This window comes from Tauraco erythrolophus, chromosome 2, assembly GCF_009769465.1.
Source record: "Tauraco erythrolophus isolate bTauEry1 chromosome 2, bTauEry1.pri, whole genome shotgun sequence".
Classification (NCBI taxonomy): Eukaryota; Metazoa; Chordata; class Aves; order Musophagiformes; family Musophagidae; genus Tauraco; species Tauraco erythrolophus.
In genome coordinates this window covers 79,921,583-79,946,346 of record NC_141466.1, presented here as the reverse complement: position 1 = coordinate 79,946,346, position 24,764 = coordinate 79,921,583, and the positions used below count along the sequence as shown (strand labels likewise).

The following is a 24,764-nucleotide window of genomic DNA, read 5'->3' as shown; positions in this document are numbered from 1 at the left end:
TGTGAATTGCAGCTAGCCAACACTAGCATCATTTGAATGAACGCTGATAAAAGCGTGTGAATCCAAGTGCCACTTCACTCTTTTAACTGTGTGCTTCTAAACATGCACATACTGTCATGGAATTCACTTCAGAGCTTTTCTCACTTAAGGCAAAGAGGATAAAAACAAAACTAAAAAAAAAAAAGAAATATGACTTCGTGGTTGTCATTGGCATGAATGTTCTCAGTCAGTTTTTGAGAGGGACCTAAGTCGAGACTGGACAAGATCAAAGAGCTTTAGGAAGCTGAATTTGTAGCGTCTGTACCACAAATTATGGTGTTGACCCTTGCAGGGTTAAGAGCAATGTCAGCTCTTACTTCTCAGGAAGATGAAAATTCCAGGAATGTTAAAGCCAGTCCCCAGCTGAATTCAGAAAGTGTTCTTACCATGAAATAATAATTAGTGCAAAGAGGTGCTGTGAGGGTAAGGGTTGCATCTTACCCGTTGGATTACCCATCCACTCTGATAAAAAGCAAACTAAAAGACAGGGATGGTGCTCACCATGTTCTGATGTGACAATCACTGTCAGAAAGAGCTAGAAGCCGTGCTGGTAGTCTCTCTGCTTTTTCTTATTGAAGTGTGGCAGTCATTGGCTTTGTCTTGTTGTTTTTTTTTTTCCTTCCCTTTATTGTGTAGTTGAATTACTTGCTTTCCAGCTTTAAAATGTGTCTGTACTGTACTGTTTGTTCAGCTCTAAGACAGAGATGATTTCCAAGTCCAGGCTTACAAAGCTGAATTCCAATTGCTAAGGAAAGATAACAGGAGTTTGTATGCTTTCCTGGCACAACTGTTAACAAGGCTTTTTTTTTTTTAAATAATAGATTTTTAAAACCAGTTTTTAGGGGAGTTAGCCAAGCAAACCAGGTGTGATCCAGGTCTGATCCTCTGGAGAAACCATTATAATGGTTTTACTGGATGCACCAGTAGAAAGAAACAGTTAACGATTGTTGTAAAACCTGTTGAATCTCCACCCTGTAAGAAAAATGGTCAACTAATCTTTTAAACAGAAGAGGTTTACTTCTGAAAACAGAAGGCAGCATATATTTACTAATCTTAATTTAGTCATTCTGTGGTACCTTTATCTGTTTCCTTCAGTCTCTGTAAACCTAGACAAATGTAACTTCCAGCAAATCACTGGACAAAAGTCTGTGACTAGCCAGTTATGGGCATCAATTTTAATAAAAATATTACCTTTAAATAACAGTAGCACCACCATCCCCAGATAATTTGAAATGTGTCTGCTGATGCCTTTGATGGGAGCTCAGAATTAGACAATTAGGGCGTGCCTGCACCATTGTCTTAGTTTGAAACAGGAGTGCACTTTTGAAATGGATCTCCTGATTATCCCCATTTACCGTGTTTTGGTTTCCGTCATGGAGCATCCTCAGAGTGAATGAAGTTGATGTCTTTTGAATGAAACTAAACAGGGAGATTAATTTCAGGACTTCACTTACTGCACCTTGGTTGCAAAATAGCGTGCGGTCATTAAGGCGAGACTAGAGGTAGTCTAAACTCAGAAAAACCCACTCATTCCAAAAACCTCAGTCCTCTAAACTGATATGGATGTCAGGTCCTTGATACCAACTGTTTTGCTGTGGAGGCCTACTTCTCTGGGTCTGCATAACTTGGTAATGCAAGTTAGGTTGATTGCTTGGCTACTTGCTAATGCAGATGTAGCCTGATAGACATGAAGAAACCTCCATCTCAGGAAAACTTATAATTTTTGCAGCCTCGGCACCACTGAATTTCACATCACATGTCCCTCCCCCATGAATGTTCATAGATTCCCATTCTATCTGCATGTTTTTTCAGAATCTGAATCTTGATCTGAATCCAGATTACAAAACTTCTCATCCACATGAAAAGATCTGAATATTCCAGACTTCTTAGATATTCAAAGTAAGAGTTAGAACTTATCTGTGACACACCGATAAAAGCATGTGGTATGTTGCAAACTGAATGTATGCAGAAGAGAGGCCATGATACAAAAATCTTCAAATTAATTTTCAGGAACCTTGTTTGTCTTAATAATCTATGTTTTCCTAACTAAATCTGAATACTGAATTTCCCTATCATAGCTTGATGCTATATCACAGGAGATTTCTATCTTAAAATTGAATGACCTCAGGGAAATTGAAGATTTTTTTTCCAGGTAAGGATAAAAGCACACTCTTAAAAGCAGGTTTCCTTTATCTTTTTTATGGGTCATTATTCTCTTGTTTTGATGTTCAAATCTATCCTTCATCTGTGATTCAACAAGGCTTTCTCACCTCCCTTTTATAGTGGTAAATTTAATATACAGGTTGATTATTTAGCAGAATGAATCTAGATTCACATTTGTGTCATGTTTTCCATCTATGCTAGACATTTTTTTAAAAATCACACAGATTACTTAAAACAAAGAATCCTTTCATTTTAATAGCAGATTTTAATTCTTTATTTTATATCTTCTTGCCATTCACCTTGTTTGTGTTAGTTTGTGTTCTTCCTTTTAAAATAAGACATGATTGCATGTGGGATGGGAAGGGAAGAGGTGACAAACTACACCCACATCCACTGAGTGGGTTATATGTTATATGAGTGTCTTCTGGTATGGCATATATCTTACAATTAGGAATTGCAAAGAATCTGTAAGCTGTCTAACTATTTTGTAACTTACCGAACTATCCCTCTAGCAAACCCTTTGCAGCCTCTTCTACCACAAAGTAAAATCCAGTTAGATATGTACTGCATGATATTGCACTGCATAGATTTCCCAGCAGTGCCCAGTAAGTTTCTTTATACTGCTGGGATATTTTCGGTAGGCATGTCCCAAAAATCAAATCTAAGACCATTTTCACCTGGCGTAGTAACTGTTAGGTTAAAAGCAAGCCTTCAGGTAATATCAGGGAAAGCTCTGGAAAGTATTTGATTTCTTGTCCATGTTTATACTAGTGGGTTAACAAGTTACCAAGTAAGCCCACCCAGAGTGCCCACTAGGCTTTATTTACAGCTGCTCTCATAGCAGCTGCTCGCACTGATCTATAGATGCAGGCGCTGGGATAAGTAGAAGACCAAAGTGCTCTTTAGTTGGGATGTATACCAGGTGCTGGCCGTAAAGCATGAAAACGACATCTGTGAATGACTAGTTGAAGTAATTGAAATAAATATTTATAGCTTTTAAACTTTTGATGCAGCAGGCAATAAATTCGTATGAAAATTCACTTTCCACAGTGGAGTATTAACTATACATAGGAGTGCCTTTGGAACTTTTTGGAGAAGGGAATTTCCCAAATTTCTTTCTGCAGCCCTACAGCTGCCATTGCAGTACCCCCATCAGCATGAGGGACCACTCTTTAGGATTAATTTTCAGAGTTCTGTGAATTAAGTGACTTCACTTTTTCAAATACAGTTTATGTCTCATTTATGTCCTGACATCTCCGGACATTTGTGTCAGTGTGAGGCCACGTTTGTGCCTGTTCCTCGCATGCTCACTAATGCTTAATGTACATGTTAAGTGAAGACAGAGAAGTGTGACCAGATTGGCATCTTGTATCTGGTTGAGAGAAGTTAAAGAAGAATTTAAAGGGAAGAGGAATTAAAAATTAAATCTTATGTTAATCAAACGACATATAGTCCACAGTCCTGAGGCCATGCTGCATGCTGCAGTCTGCTAACAGTGCTGGCTTATGAGATCTTTCCTGAGCTTAGTACCTTTTATCACCATTTAACCTAGAATAAAATGTGTCCCAAATGTAATTCATTCAAGCATTTTATGGTATACACTTGTTCTTTTTTGGTGTGGCTTGAGAAGAAATCAGAGCAATGGAAAATATGAACCGTATCTGGTAAATAATAAGCTTTATTTTTTTTATACATTTACAGCTGAAGATAACATGTTTAGAAAGTGTAAGTTCTGTCAGGTAGTTTGGTGCAGAAGATGGAATAGTAATGAGGTGCAGTCAACTGCATTTAGGAAGAAAGCAAGCAGTCACAAAAACTTACCTGTATTCATTTTTAATTTAGTATTATAAACTTTTCATTGATCTGTTACTTTCTATACAGACATTGTAATAAATAGAGATTTTATAGGTTGTTCTTAGTGCATAGTACATGAAATTACAAGAAGGCAAAAATTGTTCATTTACTGAGGATAAAAGTTTCATGTGAATTTAGTGTTCATTTGACTGTATTTCTCTTACATTTTATATCAGCATGATATTTTCTTAATGTCACTGTTGAGACACTAATAGCTTTGTAAACATAGTATCAAAAAGTTTGGCTGCCTTTTATGTCTTTTGCAGATCATTATGCAGAGTTTTAAAGGGAATAACAATAATCTAGGCAGGTATTTTAATGTTGCAAACTGTCTCAGATGCTACCAATAAAACATTTTTATTTAGTTTAAGGCTTAATTTATCTTTCGTGAATTTGTGCTAGAAGGCCTACATTCAAGAAAAGTTATCATAGTAATAATGTTGTGGTATTAGCAATGCCATTAGGAAATATGTATATAGCATTGCTACGGTCTTAGATTGTGTACAAAAAATAATAACCCTGCAAAGTTCCTAACTAAGAATTATGTCTGCATTCCCTCAACTGAGCTAGAAATTAACATTAAAGTTTTGCCTCTTACAATGTGGAAAAGATGGAAATGAAACAAAGTAAGTGAAGGAAGAGGGGGAATTCTGACTTAGTTTAAATTTAGTGTGAGAAATTTTAAATACTATTTGTTTAATAAGTTTCCATCTCCAGCAAATTATTAACTCTTTAAGGGACTCGGTATAAAATTGTAAGTTTTGTACTTCTCTATAAAGAGTATCAGTCAGAGCAAAACATTTGTAATATGTGACCTATTGTGTTATGCTGTAAATCAGAGGATTTTATTTTTGCAAAGGCTAGTCAAGGCTTCCTGCTACACGGAGGGACTGTTAGATAGAGGAGCTGTAGTAAATCACACAGTATCTACCTATTTCCTCTTGTCTAACTTCCATTGTTCTCTTTGGTAAAAAATAATGAAATATTAATTTGAATGTGTATGGATTAACCCTTTTTATAGGGCATTACGTAAAAAGTACTGGATAGAAGCTAAGTAGCAAGCAGTTCTTATAGTGGGTATATCATGTTCCACGTGGAAATTCAAAGTAATGGTAAGATTTATGGTTTTAAGTAAATGTCTCAGGATGCTTAGGATTATCTTCCCTTAAAAAGTGTAGATGAAGTTTCTTCCTCTCACCTGGCACATGCATATGGGACAGAGTCTTTACAGAGATCTTCAGAAAGTCTCACAGGAAGAGAAAATATATAGCAATATATACCAATATTACTCCTATCCTTACTATTTGCTCTAATTCTGATTTATAAATAGGCAAACACAATCAGGACTGTGACAACTTCTCAGAACATGAATGTTTTTCTAGGAGAGGTTATAGAGTGGCCCTGATTTGTTACTCAGGAGCCTTTTCTGGATTTCACTAAACTTCATTTGTCTATGTAAAAATAATTATTTTTTGTTCTGCCATTCTCAAACAGTAAGAGACAAAATCTGTATTGTACTTACAGTACAGTAACATCTGATTATGTCTTTTTATGTGAATTTTTTTTTGTAATGATACTATGTTTTGAGATGAAAATTTCAGAGTCTTTAGTGTCAAATTAGAGAAAATTTGAGGCATTACACTTCATCAGTGTGAGTCGCTTTATCAGTCCCTCAAATGAGTCCAAAATGTATTGTATTCAATGTGAGATTGTGAAAAATCTTGTCAAGAAACAGCTTATTACCTTATATCTCGATGAGATTTTAAGAAGATTTCTGCAAAGACCACCACAATCTGCAAAAAAACATACCATGTAAGAGAGGGAGAGAATGATAAAGAATAATGTCAGAAGGTCTATTTTGAAATTGAGACATATTGAACATTGTAGGAACATCAGTTCAACCAAATTCTCTCTTTTTAGATTTGTCTGAAGAAGGTTTTGCTTTTTTTTTATAATGGGAATGTCTGTCAGAGACATTTGCTTAGGTTTTGGTTGCAGTCCTAAAGTACACATTTCAAACTCTGATTTAGCCATCATCTGTATTTTTTCTTTTTATTTTTTTTTTCTCAATCTCTCTTGTTTCATGGCACAGAACTGCTTTTTTTCCAACACATGAACCAGGTCAAACTTCAGGGTTTGGTGATGGAGGAAAAAGTTTTCATTAGCGACACGTGAATGCGAAAATCTTATCTTTCAGGAGGTATCTTCCAGGGCAAGATGTAACTCGGAATCAGTCTATTCCTTTCCACCCCTGCACTCCTGCTCACTAGGACAGCCTAGCCAGGATCTGCAAACTCTAAACGATATGGAAATTGGAATTGCAGCAAGTTTTTCTGCCCCACCACAAACTATTAGGGAAAAAGTCTAATATTTAGGAAACACTGAAAGACAATGATTGCCTTAGAGATATATTTTTATGAGGTCTATGCGTGTGATTCACATATAGTGAGTCACATGTAAATGATTCGTATAAAATTGGGGTTTTTTTTATTAATTTGTAATATACCTAGATGCACTCTCCTGTATTGTGACCTGATGTATGATTCAAAGTTAGGAGGCACCTGGTAGCTAACCTGAATTAACCACTCTATGAAATCCACTTAAAAATGGATTTTTTTTACGCACTTTACTTGTGCTCTCCTATAGTGAGCCACATACACCACACAGTCACTAATTTAATAGAAACAACCCGATACATTTTCTAGTGTATTATTGAAACTGTAGCTGCAATTAATACCTTTATTATTATTTATGTTCCAGAAATTTGAAGAGATTTCTCCTAAAATAATTTTAGCCTAATGACTTTTTCATTTTCTAGATTGAAAAAAATTGAAAAAATATATTCTGTGTTCATTTTTTATCTGTAAGGCTCTGAAGTTTCTAACCTTTAGGAAAATTCAGCAGATATGCATAGTAATTCCTAATTTTTTGTCCTTTATATAGATATCATGGACTGTGATTACATTTTCAAAAGGAGAAAATCTGAGGATCTTGGCAGTCTCTAGCATATTTTATTTATGTAACATGAAAGATAAATTAGTACCAATGAGCAATCATTGTGTTTCTGAGTCCTCTATGAGGCAAATTTTCTGTGCATTTCTTCCCATCTTCAGTATCACAGTCCAGAGCAACTCTGCCATTCAAGCAGAGTTGCAGTGGAGTCACTGATTTTTAATAACTTACTTTTCGTTCCTGTTCCTCAGGAGGGGAATGAACAGAGAACATCTTGGAGGAATAGATGCGCTTTGGGCTAGTGGTTTTCTGGGATCATTGTAGTCAATAGTATAATGAAAATCCTGCCATCAGTTTCTTATATTGGTATCTGGGGTGCAAAGCTTCACAAAAGTGGATTTGCAATTGAAAACTAGAATGAGAGCTGGAGGAATCTCGCTTTTCGGAGTGAAGAGATGATCCAGTCAAGTATATCTGTGTTTAGAAGGAACTTTCACTGTGAAGTTTTCTGATTATCTTCAAGTCAAAGCTATGATCTTTATAATTCCCAGTGAGGTAGCATAAGATCTCACCACCTCTAATGTCTGCAGGTGGTAAGGAAAATGACATGTCAGCTATCTCTCCAGTGGCTCCCATCTAAGTGCAGTGCTTTTATATAAGCTTCGTCTCCTCCCAAAGAGTCTGTAAGTAACGAAACTCTCAGACTTTGTTCCAAATTTGTTCCACAGTTAGTCTTACCTAAATAAATAGTTCAAGACTTGGCACTCTTCAGTTAGCCCTGGACTTACAGGTGGGATAAAATGAAAAGGATACAAAAAGAGATAAAAATTTCAGGGGGGGTGGGGAGGAGGAAGGGGAGATTAAAAAACCCATAACACAATGAAGCCACAATGTATGTGGCTTATCTGGGAAACAACACATTTGTATTGCTGTTTACTGTATCCATCTTCATTAACTGTCCTTACAGAAAGAAGTTTTAACCATCTGTGATAGTTTGATGTGGGGGGGTGTTCTGGTGGCAGGAGAGGGGATTTGCTCCCTGTGCCACCAGATCGGACTCCCATCCCCCTCGGGGGGTTGAGCCAAATCGGCGCCTCTGAGAATTGCCCTATTTAAGTTGAGACAAAGGGACGGGAAAAGCTCTTTTGCTCAGGAGCGAGGAGAGGGGAGGAGGGCGCTGCCCTCGCTCCCGGCTGGGCGGCCGGGCGAGCCAGGGCCGGCGGCATGTGTTCAAGATGGCGCCGGGGGAGCCGCATGGGGGACTCGGGAAGCACCTCGCTCCCGGGGTGCCCTCCGGGCCGAGCTCCCCCAGAGGGGATTAAGATCTAAGAGAAAACAACCACAACGACCAGGTCAGTCAAGATGGAGCAGGAGGAGGTGTGCTGGAGCTGAAGTTTTCCCTTGCAAATCGGTGTGAAGATGGCAGGCGGCCCCCCTGCAGCCAGGGTGTACTCGGCGGGGCAGAGACCCACTCGCAGCCCGTGGAGAAACCCACGTCGGGGAAGAGATGCCTGAGCCCAGGAGAGGTCGTGGAGCATTGGGATACACGACGAGGTACTGTTAATAATGGGCATGGAATGCACGACGAGGTCGTGGAGGCATCTGCAATCCGTGGGATGCCCCACACCGACGCGAGTGGCAGCAGCCCCCTAAGAGGCCGAGACTGGTAAAGCCCGAACTGGTGCAATCCATGGGGAAGGATTGCAATCCTGCGGGCAGGACTTAGGAAAATGGCTGGAAAAGTTTGGGGATTTTTTCCTCGTGAGTAGGGGATCCACCGAAGCAAGGGAAAAATGGTGTAAGGACTCCTCCTCCTTTAAGAAAGGAGCGGCAGTTAACAACATGGATGAACTGACCTGCACCCCCCCATTCCCTGTCCCCCTGCGCCGCCCGGGGGGGAGGTTGAGCCAGGAATGAAAGGAAATAGGGAGTGTGGAGGTGTTGTTTTAAGATCGGGCCTTGTTTTCTCTTTCTCCTCTCAAGTTTTTGTTCCCTTGTGTCTCTTGTTAAGTAACTGTTAATAAATTGTTTTGTTTTAAGAAGAAAGCCTGAGTCATGTTTTGCCCGGGACCATGGTTGGTGGGTGCTCCCTCTCAGTTCTTGTCTCGACCCTCAGTCCGAAAAACACGACGCCATCGTATCACATTAAGAATGTCCTATCCTTATTTAAAAGATATTTTGAAGATACAGTGTTCCACTTCCTCTTAAAACAAGGCAATTTATTATATTCCAACATCTTAATATGCTGAAGGCCTGCCTCCTATCCACTAATGTTTGCTGCTGGTTGTGTTAGAATTGTAGTGATTCTATATGTCACTCATTTGCATCTGGTTACTTTCAGCTTCACTGTTACCTGCCGAACTGAAAACTCCCATGAACTCCTTCCTTCATTTGCTGCAATACTCTGTCTTTGGAACTCTAATAGTTAGTCCTTAAAATGGTACTAGGTTTTGGATTTAGAAAGCAATGAAAGCACATTTTTTATATCTTTTCTTTCATTCTATTTCTTTGGCGTGGTCAATATTTAAACTACTACAAGAACTGAATAGGAAGAGATTATAAAAATGAGGGTACAAATATTCTGCTAAGTGAAGAGTTTTCTGCCTTTTCATCACGTTTATTTGAATATGTAGTGCTTTCAATAATACTACTATTTTTCCATCTATTTCTAGACGTTGCTTAGCACCCACAATATTCTGAATACGAAACAAGTACAGCAGTGTGTAACTCTGAAAAAGCCGAAAAGGTGTACTGAAGTCAAATATAGATGTGTTCCGCAGCATCATAAAATAGCCAGTAGTTTCTGATTGCTGGAATTTAACTGCTAAGTGGTCTGTGTAATTTAGGCCCAGTGGTGCATTGGCTTTTTTTCCCTTGCCCCATGTGGAGCAATATTTAGTTCACTGATGCTCAGCAGACAGAATTCACACAAATCGCTGGCGATATCTGATCAGGGTGCTGATTCGCTTCATTATTTTAACAGTGGTTAGTTTTCCCTTCAGATTTCCCCTTGCCATGACCTGTAGAAGAGACTCTGAGTCCAAAAGCTTATTTCGTTTTTCTTTCTATATCAACTGGTTAAATAAAAGATGTTAAATCATCCTGCAAATCTTTCTTCCCATTTCTTAGATCATCACAGCTCAAAAGAACGTTAATACTGTCTGTCTGTATATTTTATTTTAGGTAATGCTGCTTTCAAGTCCATTAGTATTTCAGCTTTTGCTCCCTATGTAATAAAGATTATTTTTTTATTGTTGCTTTCTTCTTGCTTTTTTGAGTCTAGTCTGGGATCAGAGAATGAAAACAGTGGTGGTGTTCTTCCAATTGATTTCCTTTCTGTGTCTGCTACTTTTGAGACTTAGTCTCTGTCCTTGGGTTGTGAGAGGGTTATAACAATAGTAGAGTGAGGTTTGGAGTTTGGTGGGATTATTTTTCTCTCTTCTGGGAACTTCATATGCTATTTTTGTTTTTGTTTTGTGTTTGGAAGGTCATTTTTAAGGTCTCTCTACATTATCCATGGAAAAAGACTTGATGCATAATCTGCACTTTTACATGGGTCCTGTTTGTTTGAAGAGGTGTATTGTGCTATAGGTACTGTGGAGAGCCTTTTTATTGTTTCATCCATACTGCAGATTAGTGAGACAAAACTGTTCCCTTTATTTGCTCATCTGATATTGAAATGCAGCACAGTTAAAAATAAGCCTACCTGGAAAGCCAGCATTTTGATTCTTGTTGATCATTCCTAGAAGTTTAAAATACCTTTTCTTGAACATTAACCTTGTGTGAATCTCTTACTGAGTGGCATCAGGCAGTCTATTGCTTAATCTAAGTAGGTGGTAATTGGGCAAATTGTTATTGTTTCCACTCTATAGGTCCCAGGGATTCATGGGCAAATATGCAGCTCTCCAGATAATAGAAGTTTGAACTGGATCTTAGGTAGTGGAGTGTGAACATTGCTTTTTGATTTTGGTACGAAATAAAAAACCCCCAAACATCTAAAAAAACCCAACTGTTGGTTAACATGAAATGAAAGTATTTCAAATTCCTTTTCAAGAGAAAGCACTACAATAAATTAGCTTTTTTACATGCAAATCCAAGGCTTTGAATTGAAACTATCCTCTAATGTTTGTTTGTTTGTTTGTTTTCAATTAAAAAAAAATCAAAATAAAGTGTATTGCACTTCTGAAAATATGACCTCTGGTGAACTATATATTTGTTAGATGGAGAACACTTCCTTCAGTATTAATGTTACTATCAAAATATGTTGTGAAGAACATATCAAGTGGAAATCTGTCAGAACAAGAGGATTTCAGTTACTGAAACATAGTCATCTTTTCCTTCTTCATAATTTAGCTCAGTCTCCTGAAGTGACCTTCTAATTAGCCCACAGCTGGCAGCACCAAAGAATATTGTGTTATCCACTCAGGATGTGCTGGTTCAGCCTTGTGACATTCAACTTGAGAATTCAGAAAAAAAAAATGCAAAACCAAAAAGTTTAAATGAAGAAAGTTTTAATTTCATCTGCTGTGAATTCATTTTTCCAAGTTGGCCAAAACCCATTCTCTGTAAATAACCAGTCTTTAATACTGGGTTTCATCACTTCTGGATCTCTCTACTCCCTTTGCTCTAGTGCAAGGAGATACTTCATAATCTACAATTTATATACTTGCAGTATTTCCCTTTGGAATATGGATCACAGGCATTAATTTGGATCAACAGATAAGACAATATCTCTAGAATCATTAATAATAGATATTCTCAAAAGAAATGTTTCCTGAGGTGTAAAACAAATGCATGAAGAAAATGAAAGTGACATTGACATAAACAATTGTATCTTAGATTTGTGTTACAATAGTAACCTGAGGCAAAACCTGAACATTTACAGAAATAGTTTGAATTCTACCTCTTTTCTCAGAGAAAAAAGCTGCAGACCTAGCTCATCTACTGTCTATGAAAGGTAGTCTCCTATAAAGCGTTAATCACCTTAATTCTGGGAGTGGCTTGGTGATATTCTCATCCAGATCTCTTCACAATTAAGATATGATCACAAACCTTTTTTTTTTCCCTTGTACCATATTCTCACTTTTCTTGCAAAGGTTGAGAATTACTTTCCTCCTTTAAACACAAGCCAAATTTAATTCGAATGTAGTCAGAAACAACATTACAAAACTGATAATTTGGGATTCCATATTTATTACTGTTCAGTGACTTCCATATCAAATATACTCAGTGTACAAATCAAAGGATGTTTTTTTGTTTTTCTTGGCCATTATGATTGAAGACTTATCCTGGGATCTGCTAATTAAGCTATCCTGTGTCTGTGACCTACATCAGCAGTGATGTTCAATGTTCCAAAGTTTGTCCTTATTTTTGATAAAGAGATGTAAGAAAACTGAGATGCAACATGTTCACCTGCCCTTCTAAAATGAAAACTTTTATTAAGTGAAATCCAGTAGTACACTATTGCTATGGTCATATGGATGTGTAATTGCGAATGAAAGAGTGCAAATTTTACTCCTTTTTTTTCTAAGTAAGTATGTGGTTCTTGATGTTATTGGGGAGACAATAATAGTTAAGATGAGGCTTTATTTTGTCGACCTTTCTTTGTTTCTAAGCTAACCGCATACCCTCCAGCCTGCAAAAAGAACTGGAAAGGAACCTATACTTTTAAAGATCAGTTGATTTAAGCCGTGCATCTAAATTTGTACAACAATCAACATCAAACAAGAGTGCTTGAAAAAGGTGCTCTTGCAGGGACATCTCATTTGGTTTAAGCAGCTCTCGCCATCCCTCTTATTCTCTCTTCTGCACCATCCCCTCAGTGTGACTGTATTACAGCACCAAGCTGTGAACTGAATCAAGGAACTAATGCAAGCTATAAAAAAAACCCCAAACAAACAAACAAGAAGGATAGTAGATGGTGAGAAAAAATAAAGGCAGGACAAGGATTGCCTAAGCAAGTGAAACTGCCGGAAGAGATGCTCGTTAAAACATGGTTTGACTGATTGATGGTTTATTCAGGGTTTCCAAGGTTGTGAGTTTTTACATATATACCTATTTCCCTTTATAATTTTAGCTGTACCTGAGGAAAAAAAAAAAAAAAGGAGACCTTTAATGTCAACATAATGTTCTAAAATTGAAATCTAACTACAACTTTCTTCGAATATTAAGACTTCAGCATCCATGCTCTGACAAATCTCTGCTGGCTGGTTACTGCTTCACTAAGGAGAGAGTGTGTTATTAAAAATTCACTTCTAAAAAACTGAAAAAAACCCAGATTTTTGTCTTTTAGAACTGCATTATGTAAGAAAGAAAGAGTGGAGGGGGAAGTACTGAGAAATAATTCAAGAGAATGAAGGAAAACCACTAAACAGAAATGAGACCAGAGGAGAAAAAGTGTGGAAAAGAGAGAGTGGGATAATAACGAGTATAAAGAGCACAAAAATACCTGTGAAGGAATCTTTTGCAATTAAAAATGCATGTGATAATTACAAAGACAAACCAAAAATCTTAAATATTGTGTAGCTACTGAGACAATTCTTCTGAATTCCCTTTATATTCCTCCCAAATTTAATTACCAGTCTGTCTTGACATTTCAGTGCAGACTTGGTCAACTTAATGACGCTGTGAAGAGTTAGAAAATTATTTTCTTGAGGGAAATGCGAACTTCTTTTGTGTAGGTTGATGTTTCTGTGTGGTTCATTCATAACACTGGAAAACTAGGAGTGGATCTCCAGGAAGTATCACCCAAAAAAGAACAAGTTTTGTGGCAAGGTGTACTGTGTAAAAATCAATACAAATCTTTCTTGAAAGCCCTTCATTAATGATAGGTCATCTAAAATCTCTGTAATTTCTAGTTCTGAGATAATACTTTGCTTTCCTACTCTGTATATGGAAAATGCTGACAAAATGTGAATTCTATGCTGATTCATCATGGCTAACCCTTTCATAAGATCCTTATTCAGCCTGCTTTTTTCTAAAACACAAGATGTGGAAAGACAGTCCAAAAATCACCTCTGATCAGAACTAAGAAAGAGGAAGTACTTATGTTATGTGAGACCTCTTGGGCTAAAATGGGTAGTAACCCTTTTATTTTTCAGCAAAGGCTATAGCCATCATGATGTCTTCCACAAACTTTCTCTAATTCTAAAGTCAACAGTTAAATGTCATCTTTGGAAAGAATGAGAAACTCATACTGAGTCTACATCTAAAGCCAGATTTAGACTGAAAATTACATTAGGGGCAAGAAATAAGTATCAGTCTTCATTGGCAGCATCATGATCCCTGGTTCTGTTCACAAAGATACGTTGTAGTAGCTTGGTCATGAACTCTCTGTGATTGTCAAATTTGACCCTGAATTGCTACTTGAAGAGTGTGTATCAGCATTATCTGTGCAAATGCATAAGTATTGAATATTCTTAGCGCTTAATTTAGTAGTACTCCCTCTGGAGTTTTTCCTTTGTGCCAGTAAACCAGACTTATTTAGAGCTGTTGGCTCTGATCCACCATTTCCTTGTTAAATGTTTAGAATTTGTAAGTGTTGTGACCCTTTTGCCAATGCAAGTAATCCTAATTCCAGCAATTTACACTTGTCACTTTGCTTTAAACTCCATTACAGCACACTGAAATTCTACACAAAATGGGTTGGAGACCATTTAACAAATAACAAATTGGAGATAAAAGGATTTTATCCCTTATGTCACAATTAATTATTTATTAGGGTTTTGTTTTTGTGTTGCAGAACTGTGACCTGGCCCAGCAGAGTATCGTTCATATTGTTCAGAGTCCACAGAAGAACAGTCAGAACAAGGATGAGACAAAAGATAACCATGCTGGAGGGATTCTAAAAGCCTTGGAAAGAGAACCTGAAAGTCTAACTCGTATAGATCTCAGCACCAGCATCCTTCCATCACTCTCTGCAGGGTTGGCTGTTATTCTGGATACTACAAAACCCAGCACTTCTCTTCCCTCTGAAAAATCAGGTAAATCAGTGATTTGGTACACTTCACTACACAAACCTGAACATTTGTTTCTTTCTATACCACAGGAAAAAAAGACTCACCATATGGTTTCTTTTAGTTATTAAACCAAAAAATACAACAATATTAAGAAGTGATAAGTATCTTAATGTCTGCTAGCAAAATTATTTTGCTTTGTCGATAAACGGAGTGATTTTTTGTGTTATACTAGTCTCAAACTTGTATTATGCTAATATTTTTACAAGTTATTATACGCTGACAAAAACCCCAGAGGTGTATGAGAAGACAAAAAATAGGCTCTGTAAAATTTACGTTACAGAAGTTTTCTTAACTAGAAAGTTGGGCAGCTTATGCATTGCGAATGCATTTAATTCCCAATCTGTTGTAATGTTTTCATACACATACATTTTGTTAAAAATATTTCTATACAATAGATTTATTATTTATATAAACATAGCTGGCACAAAATAAGACGATGATTCATACTATGGATTTAAGTAGTTATCCACCAAATTATTAAGGAGAATATCTTCATCATGAAAATTAATCTGAGGCACAAGTTAAGTTACTGCAAATGGGTTGAGCTGTAAGATTTAAAGTTGTTCATGAGAGAGAAGCTCAAGTCAGAAGGAAATATAAGAATCTTTTATCTGTTACATGAATCTGCTTAAACTAACCCCCTCCTCACACACAGTCTACCTAATCCTTACTGACGACTGTGTTTGTCCTCAGTGAAGAGACATCATCCTGTGCAGTACCAGACTCTGTCACGATTTGTCATAATAGTCCATCAGAGATATCTATTCAGAAAGAACAGAACACAAATACTCTTTATACACAATACAGAAGATAATGCCAAACACGTAGGCCCAGAGGACAGGAGATAATCTGTGAATATGATAGAGATACCTCTGTGACTAACCTGACCACAGAAATCATCACGCTTAGCAACACTGCTACTAAAACTGTTAAAATAACTTCTAAAGAATTTCTTAAGTAACTCATGCAGAAAATACACAATTTGTGGGAGGGTCACAGAAGTATTCCACAACTGACTTGATCAACCTCTCACTGCCAACTAATGATGAATGAGTGCAGTTTAGGAACAAATTAGTACCCAACTTAATGATCCACATCTCCTAATCTGAATGAATAATGAGATAAGAGGAGTGCATGCCGATTTAAATCTGGTTAGCTAGGGAGAGTGTTTTAGGCTGGTCTTACTGTGAAAAGCAAGGCAATAGCGTGAGCTTTTTAATGCTACTCCTTATTTGGTTTTTCACTACCGTACATGATATGTACAGAGCTTTAATAGTTGTGCTGGACTTTACAGAATAGTTTTTATGTGTGTAAAGCCTTTTAAAATTTGTATTGTGCTGTGTTTTTCCACAGACTGCAAACTCTGTGAAGAGAAGTATAAACTGATAGGCATCTTCTATTGCAGCAAATATTTTCATGGCAGAATGACAGCTGAGGAAAAAGTGTATTGAGAATATATGTGGAGTAGTTTAATCTGTGATTAAGTTAAATAGATTTTTTCATCATGAGAAAAAAAAAAAGAGCCTCTTTAATGACTGACAGTTCTGCCTGGTAGGATGTTAGTTACAAGATACTTTTTAAAAGCCTGTTATCTTCTCCTTGGCCTGTTTTGACTCCCACTATGAAAACTTGTCCTTGTGTCTGTTCAACCCCACCACATTTGTTCAATATGGGGGATTTTGATGGTTTTGTATTAGGGTTTGAGGCAGATTAATTTGTAGTCACATAATTCACTGAGTTAGGGAGTAATCTGGGTTAAAAATAATCCAGCAAGAAAAAAAGGAAAAAAAAAAAGATTAACCCAGGGATCAGTTTTCCAATCAACTTTACTGTGTAGCAAGGATTTTCTTTGGCACAGCTGAAATGAGTAATAGTAGTGGGAATGAGTGGCTGAAGGCTGCATATGCCATCACTGCCATTTGAAATTATATTTATCGAGCTATTATTTTAGAAGGTGGACGATTGTTGCAGTGATCAGTCTACAGTAGAAACCTATAGAGTAAAACCAAGTATAATCTTCTTTTCTGTGTGTGAGAGATCACACACAATGAGTAGAGAATAAATTTAAAATTATGATTTAGTGGCAGAAGATTCATTAATTGATTATTGTTTAGTCTAGCAAGCTGCACAGCTATTCTGTAATTGTAGCAGTAAACACTAAAAGACTTCATCTCTTTCTGAAGCCTGAAGTATTTTTATTTGTTACCACAGGATGCTGACCCTATGTCCCTGCCCTGCTTTTGTTTCATTTGCCCTCCTTTGAATTATGATGAAAAAGGTTTGTGGTAACTTTTACATCACAGAACCTTCTGTCAGAACCTTTTGTAGCATTTGACTGCAAAAGTGGTATTTTTGAAGTATTGGCTTGAGTGCCTGGAGGACAAACTGTAGAATTTTACCAGACAAGCCAGGAAAGATATTTGTTATATTGTACTGCTATAATGTATGTAATGTACTTATGTAGTATGAACTGCTGCACTTGATCAGACAAAAACCCTTCTAGCCTGGCATCCATCCTGTCTCCACTAAGGGGCGTTATTTGTTCCTTGCCAAAAAGCGTAACAGCGCATCCTCCTCCCAGCTCACCCCCACTTTAGTGGCTAGTAATGAAAGCAACTCTTGACTGGTCTGGAGAACCATCTTACTTACATTGTGTTTTTAATGTACAATGTGTGTTTGTCCATGAGAAATTCAGAAGTTTGAAAGTCACTAACAGGCTGAGAAAGATACGAAAATGGGTCTAAATAATGTCTACATCAAAGATTTCCAGGTTTCCTCTCTTTGCAGACAAATATAATAGAAATGCCTGTTACTGTCTGCTATATAACCTTGCATGATTTCTAATGAACATATGAAAAAATCTCTGCACAGGACTTTCGTCCTGCCTCACCTCCACCTAATTTACAATCTGTCTAATATCTGAAGTGATAAACAAGATGTAAGCAAATAAACTATATTCCATAATGCTTGCATATCAATAAATACATGTATAGGGTGAAGGGGTTTTGGCCTGAGAAACAGTGAATCTGAAAAACGTAAGAGTTCGTATGACTCATCAGCGAAATATGAGAATGCATCATAATGCCAAGTCCAAGAAAGCTAATACAATCTTTAGAAGTATAAACAGAAAACAGAGTGGAATGGACAGTGTGTTTTCCCTCTGCTTTTGACAATTGCATAACTAAAAATGGAATATAATGCACCGTTTTGTTGTCTAAACTTCAAGAAAGCTGCTGAAAAAACTGTTAGAAGGTTCAGGAGAAGAGTCACAAGAATTGTACAAAAGTGTGTATCATGACTGGCTGATATATGTTGATATAATCTTGTTGCATCCATGGGAGTGGAAATTTGATAGCAAATCTTAAATTTTACAAGCTATTTTGGCATTTAAGCTTTCATTGTCTAGCAACTGAAAACCAGCAAATATAAATACCACACATAGATATTAACTTACCAGGAAATCAATCACTGACGCAAGTTATCGTGGCTTGTAATGAATTCTCCATATTTGGCCATTTAAAAATAAATATAGGACGTTTTTTCTGAAACATATGTCCAGCAACAAAGATTGGATTTGAACCTAGTAGTAGTATGGACTGTGCTTGGCAGGAGGTCAGACTACAGAATTACATTTCCTTCCTTTCTAAATGTATTTATTGGCTACCAATGTCAAGCAAATTTGTAATCTTAAAAAAAAATACCATTAGTTTGACAGCCTCTGTTTTCCTTAAACTGATATTAATATTGTTACCTGTTTAATTCCCAGTTTAATCCAGTATGAGGTGGTTTATTATTTTGTCTGAAATGGTTTGTCTTAAGCAATTGTTTTCTTGTATGTGGCATTTGTGAGGCCACACTTTGAATACTGCGTTCAGTTTTGGGCCCCTCACTGTGAGAAAGACATTGAGGTGCTGGAGCGTGTCCAAAGAAGAGCAACGAAGCTGGTGAAGGGTCTGGAGGACAAGTCCTATGAGGAGCGGCTGAGAGAACTGGGGTTGTTTAGCCTGGAGAAAAGGAGGCTGAGAGGCGACCTTGTTGTGCTCTACGACTACCTGAAAGGAGGTTGTAGCAAGGTGGGCATTGATCTCTCCTCCCAAGTAACAAGCGATAGGAAGAGAGTCTCAAGTTGCACCAGGGGTGATTTAGATTGAATATTAGATAAATTTCTTCACCAAAAGAGTTGTCAAGCATTGGAAGAGGCTGCCTAGGGAAGTGATGGAGTCACCATCCCTGGGGGTATTTAAAAGATGTGTTAGATGTGGTGCTTAAGGACATGGTTTAGTGGTGGACTTGGAAGTGTTAGGTTAATGGTTGGATTTGATGATCTTAAAGGTCTTTTATAACCTAAATAGTTCTTTGCTTCTATAATTCTATGATTAGATGTGGTCATCATTAGTTAGGTCTGTTTCTTTACAACTTTTAAATAGTGCTCATCTAATCTGTTTCCTTGAATATCCTGATGTTCTTTAGCTAGCCCTTTAAAAATGCTTGCATGCAAGTCGTCTTATCTTTCCATGTTCCTCTTTTTACAAAAGAGCAAATAAGGTACTGGTCTGTATTGACTTAGGTGTGCCGAGCTATAAATTCTAGCAAAAAGAGGAATTGATTCTTTTCCACCTAGTTAGAAAATGCTTTACCAAAACTTAATATATGTTAAAACCTCCTGTCCTTACAAGTAACACAAATATAAGTTAGGGCAGGTAAAACTGTTGATAGCAAAACCTCTATTGCCAATGCTTAAAAGCATAAAGTGATGAGCTAATTCCCACTCTGTTTAAGAGTCTGGTACATGAAAGGCACAGGCAAAAACTTTTAGATGGGAAAGCCACAATTTGGTCTGGGTAGTCAGAACTATGCATATGTCTGAGAGAAGCTCTGATGAAATTTAAAAAAACATATCAATTTAACTGAGGCTATTGCTGACATGGTACGAATACTTTTTGAATATTCTGTTGATTGTGTGTTAAAAAATTCCTATATTGCATTTTATTATGATTCTTTTAATCAAAAAGCGTAAAAGAATAAGATTTTTTTGTGTCAGTTTTGTTTGAAGTAAATGAGTAGTCTAAGCTCCTGAAGTATTTTAAAATTACGTCGCAGTTTCATAAAACTTATTATGTCCAATTAGTTCCAGACAGGGCGATGGTATGGTGTACATCTGTGCCTCCCCATTTTAATATGGCATTAGGCTGAGTACCCCTACCCAGTACCAAGCTGAGTACAATTGCAGCTTTTTCTAATGCCCTTTTTGAGAATGCCATCAAAACATGACCACTGATCCATCAAAAATTGTTTCCAGCACTGCAAGAACATCTCTACTGATACTCTGAGACATGAAGCTTTTTAAGTGTTCAGCAACTGCACCAGACAAAACTAATAGAAGTACAATGAATTAATTTTCTCATGACCTAATTTACTTCACTGCATCACAAAATGAAATATCTAAGAATTTACTTTTCCCTTAGAAAAGGGAAAAGGATTCTTAAAATTTCTCATGTCATTTAGCTGCATTTTTGCATGGGAAATTAATCAGTATAAAGATTTTTTTTTTCCCTTGGCATCTGTACAAATAATTTGTGGAGTAACTAAACATAATAAATGATTTAAATGTACTTTAGGTTCATGGTATTGTAAATCAATATTTTGAGGAGGGGAAATCAGTATTCTGTGTAATTTGCATTTAGCAATTAGGTCCTTTTTTTCCAGTTATCAAAATTTTGTTCTGACGACGAATGATCAGAGTGCTTACACTGACCTTTCTTAAATTTCTTGAAATATTAATACACCATTTAATGGCAGTTACACGGTCCTTATGGTAGTTCTTTTGACAGACATTAATTTGAATAAGATTCCTATTGCTCTACAAGAAAAAGAAAGTACTTAATAAGCAACCAATGTATTGTTTCATAGACAAATTAAAGTAACTAGTTAGTTTACTATGTTATTTTTGGATTTGGTGAACTGAAAGTTTACTTTTGTATTACAATTAAACGACTTTTAACGTGAATGAGAATACATTATGTAGCACATTGTGACTTAGTCTACATTTGATTCAGAGTTTTTACAATGCATCATTTTACAAACTTTTAAATATGAAATGCAAAATCAATTTGAGGATCAATCTACATTTGGAAAAGGGAAGGAACTAATTTACTTAGAAAAAAAAAAAAAAACAGAATAAAGTACCAACTCAGCAATAACATACTGGATCTGTGTGGTGGGTTTATGTGGTGGGGTTTTGGTAGCAGAGGCAGGGCTGCAGAGATAGCCTCTGTAAGGAGATGAGAGAAGCTTCCTTGGCTCCAAAATTGATTGGGCTGGTCTCTGGCCAGGGCCAAGCCAATCAGTGCCTCCGTGAATGCCATATTTAAGAAGGGGACAAAGGAACCTGAGCCAGGCGGGAACTGCACTGAAGAGACAGAGGAGGTGGGGAGCTGCCCCATCTGGCCTCCCGGGTGGGAGGTGGCCCAGCATGGGCCACTGCCACTCCACTGGAGATGGCCACAGTGGCACAGCTTGGAGCACTCTGAAGTGCCTCGCTCTCGGCGCGCCCACTGGGCAGAGTTCATCCTGCCAGGACTGCTGAGGTTCATCAGGCTGATCGGGCTCGGCATGGCTGCAGCAGAGAGAGGACTGATATCTGAGAGAAATGGCTACGCAGACACCAAAGTCAGTGAAGATGGAGCGGGAGGAGGTGTGCTGGAGCTAAGATTCTCCTGCAGCCCGTGGTGAGACGGCAGGTGGCCCCTCTGATGTTCATGGAGATTAATGATGGAGCAGAGATCTACCTGCAGCCTGTGGAGGACCCCACACTGGAGCAGAGATGCCTATGCCTAGGGGAGTTTGTAGAGAATTGGCTCCATGGGAAAGGACCCTCCACACTGCTGGAGACTGACAGTGAAGCAGAGATGCTTGTGCAAGCTGTGGGAAGGGACTCCACGCCAGAGCAGGGGGCTGCACCCTAAGAAGCTGTGAATTTGTGGGAAAAGCCCACACTGGAGCAATCTGATGGCTACAGATTGCATCCTACGGGAAGGACTCACTTTGAAGAAGATCGTGGACTATTTCCCATGAGGAGGGACCCCACATTGAAGCAGGGGAAGAGCGTGAGGAGTCCTTCCCCTTTGAGGAAGAAGCAGCAGAAACTATGTGTGATGAACTGATCACAAGCCCCATTCCCTGTCCCCCTGTGCTACTGGAGGGGAGGAGGTAGAGAAATCGGGAGTAAAGTTAAGCCTGGGAAGAATAGAGGGGTGGGGTGAAGGTGTTTTTAAGAGTTAGCTTTATTTCTCATTATCCTACTCTGATTTGATTCATAATAAATTAAACTGATTTCCCCAAGTTTAGTCTGTTTTGCCTGCGATGGTAATTGGTGAATGATCTCTCCCTCTCCTTAACTTGGCCCACGAGCCTTTCATTATATTTTCTCTGCCCTGTCCAGCTGAGGAGGGGAGTGATAGAGGGGCTTTTGTGGGAACCTGGCATCCATCCATGGTCAACCCACCACAAGCTCTGAAATCCAGAAGGGTATTGATGATCCATTGAGATAATGATCATAGTGCTCTAGCTCCATTTACTTGTTTTCCTACTGCTGAAATATATTGCAGTCGTGTCAGTGTATGTTAAATTATCCCTCTTGGTTATTTGCTGTAGCTTCTTGGATTATGCTGTGTGAGTATGTTTGGAGGTAGGGTAAAGCATGTCCATAAGACAATGCTTCCTGTTAAAAGTTAAATAATATGATAATATTTCTGAAATAATACTCTATTTTTTGATGCACAGCATAAAAGAATTCTCTTGGATACAAGTCACATCTCAGCCACAAAAGAGCTGTTATACAAGATCAAACCAATTGTCTATCTAAATCTAGTTCTCTTCCTCTTTTAATACTTAACCTGGTTTGTATCCAATACTTGAAAAGAAAGAAAACATTCTGATTATATAATGTTATATTTAGAGGAATATTCCTTTTTGCAAGTAATCACCTCTGTCTGATTATCCTCCCTGTCTGCTATCTGGGTACGTCGACAAGAACGATAATGGCGTTCTCTAATCTGACCTTCATTGAAACAGCACTTCCTAAACAGTCTCCAGTGTCAATTCAAGGGTTAATTGGAGAAGAGAGGGAGAGTTTTCAGCCCATCAGTTAACTATTGCTAATTCTGTCAAAATTTCTTTTGAAATAGTTAAGCTTAAGGAAAATATTCTGGTTATTCTGCTTCCAGGAGGGTTACAAAAATTTGTCATTACAAAGTCCTTGGAAGTTTGCTTTTATGTATATTGTGTCTCCTGTTATGGTTATTAACCCTTGACAACTCACTGCTGCAATACTTCCAAGTTCTATATATAAAAATTGATATCCCCTTTTCACCTCCCAGCAACAGCAAAAAGTGATTTTATAAGACATTAGCATAATGGAACCTTTTCAATAAAATGATAAATTGAGCCCATTTCAGAAAACAGAACACACACTTGGTAATTTATTGCAGTCAGTACCGTGCCGGAGACCTCACTCGTATCATATGCTTTTAACACTGATGAGAATGGTGCCATTTTTCCACACATTGCATGTCTGTGAAATTCATTTGAGAGGAGAAATGTTCTTTTCTAATAGAGCCAAAAGCACTTCTGGGAATGCTCGTTTTTACATGACATAATTTTCTCTCATGAACGTGTCTAATTACTTTATTGTTTTTAAAGGCCCTTTCATGTTAATTGAAGCCCGTAACATTTGATAACTCCCTTGTGTCAAGGGGTGGAGTGGGAACACTGTTGTGTCCTTGGAATATATTTTGGTTGTGTATAGGTGACAGCATGGATGGGCTTTCTTCTGCAAGTGCATCACTCACATCTTTGTGTCACCAGCTGGAGGTGGCATTTGTAGGTGGAAAATGCTCTTTCTTGATTAAACAAAACTATACATGTTATGTTCTCCAAAATAATTGTTGGCATGAATTAATTACTGATGCCACAGGGAAAAATAGGAAATTAACACTTAGGAAACACCTCTTATATGTAAAAACATGATAGAGATGCAGGGTGCTTCTTTTTTAACAAGAAGAGTCTCATTATGAGGCACAAATTAGAATGCTGTGTTTAAACTTCATTTAAAAACAGCAGTTGCTGCTACTGAGCAGCTTAGTGCTTGCACTACGTGAACTCTTGCCACTCAAAATGACATAAGAGACGTAGTCTTCTCTCAGATCACATGCCTGAGATTCATTAATGTCATTGGGAGTTCTGCACACACAGCAAGGACGTTGGGAGAACAGACCTATTAGAAAGGCTTCTTGATCTACAGAAAGTAATTACATGGAACAGATAGTTTAATAAATTCAGTTGATACTAGAAGATAAAAAATAGACATCCAAAACACATCCTGCTCTCTCTTTATAAAGACAAATAGCTTCAGTTGGACTAAATTTGGACTTCTGTGAAAGGTAAAGATCATTGCATTTGGCAGGGGAAGACAGATTCTCTGCTTTTTTTTTTTTTTAAGAAAATAATGGTCGTGGAAGGAAAGGGACACTCAATTCAAAAGATCTAATTCATATTCACAGAAAAGCAAAATTAAAGTCAGTGCATGGTCTTGCATTGCTCTGCCAAAAAGTCTTTAGAATTTTGCCATCAGCTTTGTTTCAGTGAAGGCTTCACATTTCCACTGCTACCTGGGTGACTGTTGTTAGAGATGCCAAGGTAGCGGCCTTCGTGTCCATTGAGGCTCCTCTTCAGAGACTG

At 37.7% G+C, this 24,764-nt stretch overlaps 1 protein-coding gene across 1 annotated transcript in view; it reads left to right on the top strand.

Moving 5' to 3' along the window:
- The window catches only part of PRKN (parkin RBR E3 ubiquitin protein ligase), a 796,707-nt gene that overhangs the window by 259,601 nt on the left and 512,342 nt on the right, over positions 1 to 24,764 (top strand). Inside the window, exon 3 of the mRNA XM_086626845.1 lies at positions 14,750 to 14,990. Within this exon, the coding sequence (XP_086482971.1) occupies positions 14,750 to 14,990 (241 nt within the window). The remainder of the gene's footprint in view (positions 1 to 14,749; positions 14,991 to 24,764) is intronic.